Source organism: Lontra canadensis, unplaced genomic scaffold (genome assembly GCF_010015895.1).
Source record: "Lontra canadensis isolate GAN:19392208 unplaced genomic scaffold, GSC_riverotter_1.0 scaffold12, whole genome shotgun sequence".
Classification (NCBI taxonomy): domain Eukaryota; kingdom Metazoa; phylum Chordata; class Mammalia; order Carnivora; family Mustelidae; genus Lontra; species Lontra canadensis.
Genome location: NW_022631006.1, coordinates 24,554,376 through 24,567,175, shown reverse-complemented (window position 1 = coordinate 24,567,175; position 12,800 = coordinate 24,554,376). Strand labels below are relative to the sequence as shown.

The 12,800-nt window shown below is 33.9% G+C and overlaps 1 protein-coding gene across 2 annotated transcripts in view; it reads right to left on the bottom strand.

The window, feature by feature from the left end:
• DPH6 (diphthamine biosynthesis 6) overlaps nucleotides 1–12,800 on the bottom strand; it is a 180,625-nt gene that overhangs the window by 140,677 nt on the left and 27,148 nt on the right. The window contains exon 4 of one of the 2 annotated variants that reach the window (XM_032856900.1): nucleotides 3,630–3,855. The exons of the other annotated variant lie outside the window; for it this stretch is intronic. Coding sequence (XP_032712791.1) covers nucleotides 3,670–3,855 — 186 coding nt within the window. The 3' untranslated portion in view covers nucleotides 3,630–3,669. Of the gene's footprint in view, nucleotides 1–3,629; nucleotides 3,856–12,800 lie in introns of those variants that run through there. 2 annotated transcript variants of the gene reach the window in all.

The following is a 12,800-nucleotide window of genomic DNA, read 5'->3' as shown; positions in this document are numbered from 1 at the left end:
GGAAAAGTATCCTGTTTTCTCAGATACATTAAGGCAAAAAAAAAATGAAAGACCCTTTTCTCAAGTTTCATTTACTATCTGTTTTCACATGTTGCCAAATATTGGTTTGTGGGTAAATTTCCACTAAAGTTTATAAACATGGCTTATAAGAAGTTTGGGGATAAAGTCTGTAAAGAATTGAAAGTTAATGTGCACCTCATTTTATCAGTCCACATTACCAAGGAACGCCATGTTAGCTTTCAGATTCACATAAATCATCAGGAGTAAAATTTTTGAAAAATCTAAAGTATATTAAATGTGTTCTAGATTTTTATTAAAACTTCCTTGTATAAAAACAATGCCATTGACCTTCACGTTGTGATTTTTGGAACAAAGTAACCATTTGAGCACTTATAATAACTTGGCCAATAAATATACATTATATCTAATTCCTCACAAAAACCTCAAAGATAAGCTATTTTTACTCCCATTTTTCAGATAAGAAAGCAGGCTCAGAGATTTAGAAATGTGTTCACCATTACGTAGTGAATACCCATGGAGAAGCTAGGATTTGCCCCATGCTCTTTTTACTAAAACACTTTCAGAAGCAAAATAAACTTTGCCCATGGAATATTTTTACTTCTAATCACACAGCTAAATATGAGCCTGCTTGTATTATCATCTAATAACTTCACATAAAGTTGTGTTTACAATGAAATATTTAGCTATCAATATATATAATCAAATAGGTAACCCATAAAGAAAGGAAGGCAAATCTAAAATTTAAATCAATGCTAATGAATGACAAATACTTTAGACATTGTGTAACTCCCTTGGTTTGAATTTAAATAATGTCCTGTATAAAGCCTGGGTTGTCCAATTCAGGAACAAGTAAAAGTTAAGTTCTAGGCAGCCCACTTAGGCTCTAATTAAATAGAAGAAATGAGGACAAAGGAACTAAATTATTTTTTAAAATACTCCTATTGGAACTCAACTTCAAAAAGATATTTCATAAAGAGACAGTACAGCTTGTAAGATTCCTTCTATCTCAAATTACTCTGATGAATGTCTGATAAAACTTGAGATTTACCACTGGGTAACAACAAGAGGTAGCCAATAATTCTAAATGAAAACTCAGAATGGTCCTTTGTTCCCTTTGTTTAAAGTAAAGCCGCTAGTGAAAAACAAGAATGTCTACTTAGGAAAAAGGACTCTCTTGTCTGAGCAAAAATTAAATTTAAATATCCTGCTTCCTACCTGAATATTCTAAATCATCTACATGTATCTACTGTTCCCTAAAAGACTACAGAGGGCACTGTTGCATCAGCTTTGAAGCTTTACAATAGAAGCCTAAAAAAACTGTCTATAACATATAATTTCTTAAAGGGTGAAAAGCATGGAAATCTACCAAGCTTAATATAAGGGATAAAACCAAAATGTACGTTTTTTTAAAATAGGCTGGACTTCAATGGGGAAAAAAAATTAACAAAAACAACTGTCAAATTGAGAACACTGCACCACACACATTTTGCATTTCCTTTTGTAGTGCTTTCATGAGAAAGGTAACTAATCATAGCACCTCCTTATCCAATGGAAACAGGAGCCCATTGCAGAATCCTTTTTACAATCAATAGGAAAATGAATGTGGCACCTCATGCAATCCTTCCATAATTCTATCAACAGAAAGAATGCAGTCTGTTTGCATACTTTTTGTCTAAAAGGCCAATTCCATTTGTCCCCTCTTTGGGTAAAATGACAGCTACAGATCAATCACTCTTACATGAGAGTAAACACACTGCAAAAAAAAAAAAAAAAAAAAGGATCAAAACTGAAATCTTCACCATTTCTAAATGTAATTTTGTTACACACATAGGAACTCAAACTCAAAGCAAAATAGAAAAAGCAGGTTTTTCCTCACAGACATGCATTTCATGCTATTGTGCAATAGTACTGAGATACAAAATTATAATTAGATATGAGTAGCATTCAATTGAACTTCTATACATTTTCTATTCTCTCGCATCATTCCTGTTACAATTCTTTGAAACTAAATTCAATTAAGTATAGTGCCAAAGGTTTTTTTAATACATGTTTGAAAGTATTACAATAAGACTTGTATATAGAATATAAAGCTTTTTATTACACTACCACCTAATGTTTTCCACTTGCTTATTCACCAAAAATTTAGATTTCTGATACTACAAACAATACAAAATGAAAGAAAAGTTATTTTATTTTTGTAATTTAAAAATAATGTCTTTAATAGCTTAACCTCTGTAGAAACACTAACATTAGCTGTAAGAATTACATCATGACCAGGCAGGCAACTAGAGATAACATGTAAAATGAGAAAGGAGAATACTCCATTAATGCGTATCAGATCACACCACCACATCACATATTAGATAAATCAACATTAATACAGGTGCCATCATAAAACTAAGGTCTCTAATAAAGGATCCCCGATTCCCTAGAAAAACAGTATACAACTCATTTTGTCACTCTCAAACTTCCAGAGAGATTAGCACCTTCTCTGAAATCAAAGTGCAGAACTGTGAAAGTGTTAAAAATTCTTCAATAATATGTCAACCTACTCATAAATCAAAAAAAGGGGAAGGGGCTTCAGATGGTATGTAGATTTCATTTTATGACAAAAGCCTCGGTTTAACAAGTTATTTTCAGCCAATAAAAGTCAAAAGTAAAGATTGTTAAAGTGGGCAGCACTGATTCTAAGGCTTTAACTTATTAAGTTAACCAAAATGCTACTTGAGTATTGCTCCCTTAAATTATTAATTTACGAGTTTTGCTTAGTATCCTCCTGAGGCAAGGTGGTTTGTAGGTATATTGAATGCATGTAAATAAACAGATAGCTTTTATAATAGTCTAATAACACACCAAACATAATAAAACAACCCTTTTTAATGAACACTGAATGCACAATCCTATAAACCAAGTTTATATAAATGGGCTATATAGATAATTTAAAGAAACTGTAAGATCCTCTAGGAAGTAAATACACAAATTCAGAAAAATTAAACATAAGCCTATTGATTTTCACTGATATGATAAAAGCTTTCCACAAAATCAAAATATCACTATGCCTATGAAGAGTATGTCACATGCAGTTTTGGAGAAATATAAGAGAAAATGTCATAAACTGTTAGAAAATTTATTTGCAATATTGCTTTTCATCTACCTTAAGTGTGACTGCAAAAAAGAAAATCAGGTAATGTCTTTAATATTCACTGTATTTAACTAGCTGTTTTAGTTTACTATTGTAGAACGAAATGCAGCATATTAAAATCAGTTTTAGTTAGCTCTAATTTATGCAAAGCTTGATTGTGAGCAATAGCTGCTAAAAGGATGCAGCATTGTTGATTCATATACAAGCATTTTACTTAACTACATTGGATAATAGCAGTGCTCCTAAAGGAGTATAAAAAGCAAAGTGATTAGCAGTCATTACTGTTAATTAGTGCTCACATTACATTCCTTGGGATGAATCTTGAAGTTGAATACATGGGAAGTTTATTTTTTTAAAGAACTGCCAAACCTTGCCTAGGTAAGTATTAGAATAAACGGTCAACTATCAGTAAACGGTCTAAAAAACAGGGACAGATCAGCATCCAATTAGTATGTCTAAGTTTTTAAACAGGAAAAGGGTTGAGGGGAATGAGTAAAACTGGAAACTCATACTTCACATTCTGCAATCTCACTGATAAAAGGAGGAAATGTGTGTTTATCAAACTTGCTGTGAGTGCACAGTTCATGTGGAGTCCTGTAAACAATTGCCTGACTGCCCACTTCCAAATGCATGTGAAAATCTTGGAGATTCGGAGCATCATATTCAGCAGGCGAGGTCACTCTAGTGATGCCCTGGAAATGGGAAATTAGGAAAACGTGGCAATCAGAGGTTTAAGGCTGACCAGAAAAAGCCTTCAGGCTGGTTTACCATCTTTCACCACCAGTGAGGGTTTCTGCTTATTCAGTATTAACATGACAGGGCTAAGAGTGAATGAAAAGAACTCCACACACCTAACTGGGACATTGCCTTTCTCGTTTAGAAAATGATAGGCATTTGTCATGGGAAAAACAAAACAAAACAAAACAAAAGACAACAACTAAAAAACTCAAACACAGCTTTCAAGAATAACCTCTGAAAGAAAAACAGGCTCCTCATGAATCTTCAGCAAAGACACTAGAGAATGGCGACATCCTGTTGATTCTCAGGTTTCCTCTCCTTCTATACCATTCTGTGCATTTTAAAATGGAGGCCAAATTTTGGACAAAGAAGCTTCAAATACAATGTATGATCATTAGAGGGAAACCATGTAAAAATTCAAATGTGCAAAAATTATACAAACATTCTTATTACTTCATATATATGCGGACCTAAAATATGTCCTTCAATTATTTTTCTATGTATATATTCTACAAATAAGTTTTATGAAAGTATAATCATAACCATTCAGGGTATTTGCTAATCTGTTTGCTTCTCTTAATAAGATACACAGATGTACTTCTGCAACTTCATTTTTGATGCTATATATTCTACACCATGATTCAGTTTGCCAGCCACTTCTAAATCTTTGAATACATCTTTATATCCTTAGAATAAATTTTCCAAAGTGGAAATTCTTGGTAAAGAGAGTCTATTTTTTGTATCTGATGAGATCTGCCAAATTACGTCAGAAAGGCTGAACCAATTTATAGGGCTGCTGGCAGCACATAGGATACCCATTGCTTCAAAACCAATATTATTTCTTAATCCTGCCAAAGTGATAGCCACATTTTTTTAGTTAGTGAGGATGCACATTTTTTGGCTATTTGGATTTCTTTCTCTATGAACTGCCTGTTCATATCCTTGGCCCATTTCTCTATTTGGAGGCCAGCTTTTAAAAATTAAAAAAAAAAAAAAAAAAATAGTGAGAAATTCTTTTCAAATGCTACGTTAGAGGATCCCCAAAAAGAGATTAGTTAAAGAGGTAGATGGTAATTATATAGACATTCAAAGACCCTTTTAAGGTGGGTAACTTCATATGAGACTCCTTTACCACATATCATATTATAGAAGGAGACATCCCAGCCTTCCCCCCCAAAAAAAGAAAAATTAAAAACTGACCTGGTGTAAATATTATCTTATTGAAGCTCCCTTTATTTTCTATAAGTGGAAAATCTATTATATTAGTCTATTAATCTGGAACTAATAGTACTGTTCTGTTGTTATCTCTTTTTCGTAAATTTTCTGTTATTCCAGGGAACAGTTTGCACATACAAAAATGCAAATTATCTTATTAGCTATTTTTTTTAAATATTTTTATTTATTCATTTGACAGAGATCACAAGTAGGCAGAGAGGCAGGCAGAGAGAGAAGCAGGGGAAGCAGGCTCCCTGCTGAGCAGAGAGCCCCATTTGGGCCTCAATCCCAGGACTCTGGGATCATGACCTTAGCTGAAGGCAGAGGCCTTAACCCACTGAGCCAACTAGGTGCCCCTCTTATTAGCCATTTTGGTAAGTCATGGAAACAGACTGTAACTATAGATGATGGACAGGTTCCTCAAGCTATTACCCTGGATCAAGGGTTTAATTAAAATATGTCATTCTAGGGGCGCCTGGGTGGCTCAGTGGGTTAAGCCTCTGCCTTCGGCTCAGGTCATGATCTCAGGGTCCTGGGATCGAGCCCTGCACGGGGTTCTCTGCTCAGCAGGGAGCCTGCATCCCCCTCCCCTCTGCCTGTCTCTCTGCCTACTTGTGATCTCTGTCTGTCAAATAAATAAATAAAATCTTTTTTTAAAAAAGTGTCGTTCTTAAAAAAAGTACTAAGCATAAGAAAAAAATGAAAAATGCCCTCTCCCCCAGGTGAGCTCAATTAGGGCCTTTTCTCACAGAACCAAGGAACTGACAAAGTAGCCAAAGATACTAATTCCTACTTCATCTTCAGAAGCAGGTTTAGATTAGAATGTAATTTCAAGCTATAGATCATGTCTTTTCTTTTTCAAACAAACCATAGATTAAAATAGCTGTTACCTAGAACAGTGCTTCTCAAGCTGTGTTAAAGACAAGGTTTTTTTCTTTTAATTTCCAAAACTTTGAAGACGAAAATGTCTATAAAATACAATTGAAATGAATTACAAAAAAAAAAAAGAAATTTTAAAAAGATATAAGATACAAAGCCATTTTTTTGTTATTAGACTCAATAGATATAAAATTACTCTCAAATAACTACAAAAGTTTCCAAATGCTTATTTTCCATTTCCATAAATAGCTGACCTCGTACCAATAACAATTATTTCATGGATTAGTACCAGCTCCTAGACCACACTTTGAGTAGCAACAATTTAAAAGAATTCTGAGAGTTCTGAAATGAGATGAGATTAAGCACAGAGAAATTACTTTGATCCTTGACTCAGTAACATCACTCCCCCTTATTTAACCACATGTCCACTCCTCTGTCTCACTGTTAATTCACACATGCCTGATTGGTTTATAAATATGCACTATATACGCACTATTTTATGATAATATCTGCAGGATAACATGTCATAGTGCTAGGGGAGGCAGAAGAATACAGTGATTAAAAATACATATTCTACTACTTTCTAGCTGTGTAATCTTGGACAATTTACTTAACCACAATGTATTTTAGTTTAGTGGTTGCAAAATAGAGAAAATAAACCAGAGTTGATAAAGATAAATTAGCATATAATGTATAAAATGTATAACAGTGTCTGGCAGATAGTGCTGCACAAACAATATCAATTAAGTAATAATGCAGAAATAATTGAAAAAAATCACATGTCTCTGGGCTTCTAACAATCAATACAAAAAGAAAACTGGAATGAGTTGCATGATTTACAGTTTTCACACATTAAAACTGTCCAACAGTTATAGTAAGACAAAATATTTAAGACCAAGTTACACAAGAAATTCCACCCCTGAAATGTCATGAATTTTAATGTGTGATATGATAAAAATCTGGGTCAAGATACCTGAGTAGTTTTGTCTATTAGCGTCCAACTCTTGATTTCTGTTCAGGTCCTGATCTCAGGGTCCTGAGATCGAACCCTGTGTTGTGCTCCATGCTCAGTGGGGAATCTGCTTGAGATTCTTTCTTTCAGTCCCTTGCCCCTATGCACACGTGTGCACACACTCTCTCTCTCAAATAAATAAATCAATCTTTAAAAAAAGAAAAAGATATTATAAAATCCTCAATAGCATCCTTAGAGCAAATATACCACAAAAATTTTGAGCATCTCATATGGAGAAGGCCTCATGGTGAGCACTGCAGAGTATCCAAAACTGAAAAACACAAAGTTCTTGCCTTTAAGAGGTTTAAGCTAACAATGACGATATATTATATATGCAAATAATTATATAAAAGAAGGCATAATGTAATAACTTCCCTCAAAAGTCATTAAACACAACAGAAATTCAAAAAATGAAAGCTATACTTCAGGAAATTGCCTTTTGCATCTCTATTCTCCTTCAACACAAAACCCAAGGGTCTATTATGAGCCAGCCAGACCATGTACAGGTTCCCAAGTCTAGTGTTCCTTCTCTGGTCCCCATCACTTCCTACCTGAAATTTTAACATACCACTTTGCACTCTATTCTCTTTGAAATCTTAGTATCCTTCTTAAGAGATGTATGTCATCCTCATCTGCTCTCTGGTGCTACCTCCATTCTACTGTCTTCCTCACTCCTTCTAAGATCTAGATAGCCCCTCTGACCTCACAGCACCTACCAACAGTATGTGCTACAGGCTCAAAGGATAACCGATTCCTGAGTTGAGAAGTCATAAATACCCCCGGGCTACAAGGCTTTCTGAAATTTATGGTTAAAACAGTAGTTATCAGACTTCTGAAGAGAAGAGACCAATCTGAGACTGTAATAAAAATCTGGACCTCTCCCCAGAAAAATTTACATATTCAAAAAATTTACACAAAATTTCAGAGTTCAAAAACACCTCTCTCCTTGTCTTATAATATTACACTATCTTGCACTGAATTCCACTAGACTGCTTTTTATTAGTTTTCTATGACCACGACCAGGTTATATGAACACTCAAAATCAGAACTTTGGTGAGGGTTAAAAAAGTCACCAAATGACTATGAGATCAGTAAAAATTACTAAAAAATCTGATTTGTGAAAAACTCAAAAGGGAGACTGTGAATTATTTATCAAGTGACAATGATTCTCCCTACCTTTCTCACTTCCCAGTGAAATTACTATGTAGGAAAAAATCCATAAGGGAACTGGTCTTAAAATAGACCTTGGATCATTTCAATGGCTCTGGAACCAATCCTATAGTAGAGAGCAAAGAATCCTGTACGAGGAAGGTTAACAAATGTCTGATAAATAATTTCTGTCTTTCTGATTCTCAACGTATTTTTACAGAAATCTGTAAGGAAAAATTCTCAACGTTTTTTATAGAAATCTATAAGGAAAAATATTAGCTGGATTTTGTCAGGGTTAGATGGGCTTAACTTTGTTCACCAAGTTTAATTTAACAACTGCTCGTTGAACACCCAATGTGTATAAGTATACAAAACAACCATATGACCCAGCACTGTAGATGTTAAGAATAACTGTGATATAATTCCCCTGGCATTGAGAGGTAAGAGATTTCACACAATCCTGTGTACAGGATTGCACACAATGGCCCTTTTCTATTGCCACTGGACATCTCTTAATTTCTCATATTCTCTCTCAGAAGTTTAGTTTCTCTAAAGTCAGTTCATGTAACTTTCAAATGGAAGTTCTTGCTTGAGGCTTTTTATAAATGAGTTAATAGAAAATACACTGCTTAGATTTTAAAGATAAGCACAGAATTTTAAAAGAACATGCCAAAATAAGTTTTGATGGAAAGAAAGCATCTATAAATAAAAACCTTTGTCATCTTCTGGTTTAATTCCTTATCTTCTTTTGAAACAACCCATACATCAGTTTATTCACGTTGGTAACTAGATAAAAAACATCAATTCTATATGTCCTCAGAAGGTTCAATTATCTGAATGTAAGAGTCTGAAAAAGACTCAAGGGGGCCCAAAATTAAAGGCAACATATGTAGAAAGATAAATTCAATCTAATATTAAATAAAAATTTGCCCACGTTAAAACCTCTTTCACAACTTGAACGATTACCATTCTTTTTCTTCTCTGTATTAACTTACTAATAAAGTCGAGAGGAATTACACTCATCTCAATGCCAACTTGCAGCTACTACTTAATATTAATTAAGTATTAATGCACTAATAGAACTTTGTATGTAATGGAAAACAAAAACAAGCAAACCTGACTTTATTTAGCTTCACTGGATTATTTTGGAAGCAAAGGAATAAAGAAGAAAGAATACCTGGCACTAACATGAAGTTGACAAGGTACAAAAATAACAACAAAAAATAAAACAAAATTAATTTATACAGCATCTTTCTTCCTAGAAACCTAAAGAGACTCTCGTATATTTTCACCTTATTCTCAAAACAGATAAATTAAAAAAAAAAGATATATCCATAGTTTACAGATGCAATAAATGAATACCAGAGGAGTACAGTTAAACACAATGCCTGTATAGTTCAACAGTTGTATAAAGTACCATAAAAAATAAAAAGTGAAATAAAATCCCTGCTCCTCAAGATACTTAAAATCTTTAAACAAAACCCACAAGATAAAAAACAAAACAAAACAAAACAAAACCTAGTAGCTCTGTATATCAAGACAGATTAAGTACTATAAGAGAAATACAATGTTATATGAAGGTTCCAGAGAGGAAGTTATTACATTCAGTAGGGGCATTTGAAGGAAAATATCAAAAGGAGAAGCCATGTGAAAGAAGCAACTGGAGAGGAAAGGTTATTTCTGACTATAACACAGCACTATGCAAGAAAGACATGGACTGTGGCGGTGGGGGGGGAAGGCGGGATGAATTCTGACATAGTCTAGTATAGATGGGAAGTAGGTACTGTGTAGAGGAATACTGAAAAAAGATGAAACACAAGTGCAAGCCGTATTATAGAGCACCTCACAGATCAATGGTAAGCAATGAAGATTTTTGATGAAGAGAGGAATGTGACTGCATCTATGCTTTTTAGTAAGACGAATCTGGCAGGAGTTTGAAGGGTAAATTATAGAGTGAGAGGAAAACCATAAATGGAATATAAGGGGTCACTTAATTTACAGGCCTGAAGCCAGGTTCAATCTGACATGATGCCCAAAAGCCTATAGAACCTATAAAGACTTTATATTTGTAAATAAGTGCAACTAAATCAAACTAAAAAAAAAAAAAAACAAAACTTCTGCAGAGCTAGAGAAGCAATCAACAAAATGAAAAGACAACCTATAGAATAAAACACTTGCAAATCATATATCTAATAAAAGGTTAATACTTAAAATATATAAAAAATGCATACAATTCACTAGCAAACAAAACAAAACAGCAAAAAAACTACAAAAACCCCCACAAATAAATGGGCAGTGGAATGGAATAGGTATCTTTTCAAATAAGGCATCCAAATGGCCAGCAGGTACACAAAAAGGTACTCAACATCATTAATCATCAGAGATATGCAAATCAAAACCACAATGAGATATCACTTCACATCTGTTAAAATGACTATCATCAAAAAGGCAACAGATAGCAAGTGCTGGTGAGGGTATGGAGAGAAGGGAATACTTGGGCACTGCTGGTAGGAATGTAAATTGGTACAGTTGCTATGGAAAAACAGTATGGAGGTTTTTGAAAAAAACTAAAACCATATGACCCAGCAAGCCCACCTCCGGGTATATATTCAAAGGAAATGAAAACAGGATCTCAAAGAAATAATCTGTACCCCCATTGTTCATTGCTTCACTATTCCCAACAGCCAAGATATGGAAACAACCTAACCTTAATCAACAGATAAATGGATAAAGAACACGTGGTATGCATATACCTCATTATATATATACTAAGTGAAATAAGTCAGAGAAAGACACATGTGGAAACTAAAAAATTCCAAACCCAGAGAAACAGAGTAGAGTGGTGGTCACCAAGGGCTGGCGAGTGGGGTCAATGGGAAGATGTTGATCAAAGGGTACAAATTTCCAGTTATAAGATTAACAAGTTCTAGGGATCTAATGTACAGCATAGTGGTTATAATTAATAATACTCTATTATATACTTGAAAGTTGCTAAAAACATAGATCTTCAATGTTCTCACTACAAAAAAGAAATGGTAATTAAGTGATGGAATGTGGTTTTAGCTAATGCTAGGGTGATAATCATTTTGCAATTTATAAATATATCAAGTCAAAGCACTGTACACCTTAAATTTACACAATATTATATGTCAATTATATCATAAAACTAAAAAGATTATATTTTTCTTGTAAATACCAGTAATTTACTGGCTTACAGTAATTACCAGTAATTTACTGGTAAAAACAAGTAAATAACTTTTCAGTGCAATTACTATGATAAATTAAATCTCACCTAAATGCATTGTTATGTTAAACTCATTAATACCATACATTTTGCTTCCTTCTGTGCATTCACACTAGGTGATTTCATTTCGAGTTGAGAAATAAGGATAAAATATTTTAGTTGATAAGTACTACATATAATAATATGAAAAAAATTAAATGTTCAATTAAAAGGACCATCAGACCAACATTTACTTATTTATTTAAGTTTTTTTATTTTAATCACTGGGTGCTCATCACAACAAGTACATTCCTCAATCTCCATCAACTATTTCATCCATCTCCCCACCCCTTATCCCCTCCCCTTTGGTAACCATCAATTTGTTCTCTATAGTTAAGAGTCTCCTTCTTGGTTTTGCTCTCTCTCTTTTTCCCTTTGTTCCTTTGTTTTGTTTCTTAAATTCTACCTATGAGTGCAATCATATGGTATTTGTCTTTCTCCGATTTTGCCTAGCATTACATTCTCTAGCTCTATCTGTGTTTTCACAAATGGCAAGATGTCATTCTTTTTTATGGCTGAATAATATTTGTATGTGTTTGTGTGTGTGTATAGCTACATCACCTCTTCTTTATCCATTCATCAATCAATGGAGACTTGGGTTGCTTCTATAACTTAGCCATTATAAATAATGCTGCTATAAATGTAGTGGTGCACATTTTTTTTTTTAGTTCATGTTTTTGTATTCTTTGGGTAAATATCCAGTAGTGCAATTGCTGGATTATATGGTAGTTCTATTTTTAACTTTTTGAGGAACCTCTACATTGTTTTCCAGAGTGGCTGTACCAGCTTGCATTCCCACCAACACGGCAGAGGGTTCTTTTTTTCTATACCTCCTTGCCAACACCTGTTGTACGACTAACATTTATTAAGAATTAATCTTGATTAAATGAACCCAGCTTGATATGAAGCATCTTCTATATCATCCTATTCCAGCTTAAAGAGATGACAAAGATAGGGTGCTATAAAATTTAGTAACACAATATTTGTAATATATAGCTATTGTAATTCACTCTGATTATCAACACTGCCCAGAGTTGAAATCTGAATGAATTAGCCATGGAACTGTTAGTTTACTAAGTACCTTATATAGACTCCCTGTCACTTTTTATATAAATACCATCTTTTTATTTAAGCCACCATCAAGCCCTGTCAATTCACCTCTGCAATGTCCTCTCTTCACCTTTCCCATTGCTACTCCTCTAGTTCAAGTCCTCAGAACCTGTCAGCTAGCCTCATATCTCAGTTTTCAATCTGAACCCCTCATCTCCAGAATTCCACTTCATCAATCCATTTCTTGCATCATTATAGTGGTTCAACTTAATGACAAGTTCCCTTCAACTATACAATTCTGTTATTCCTTT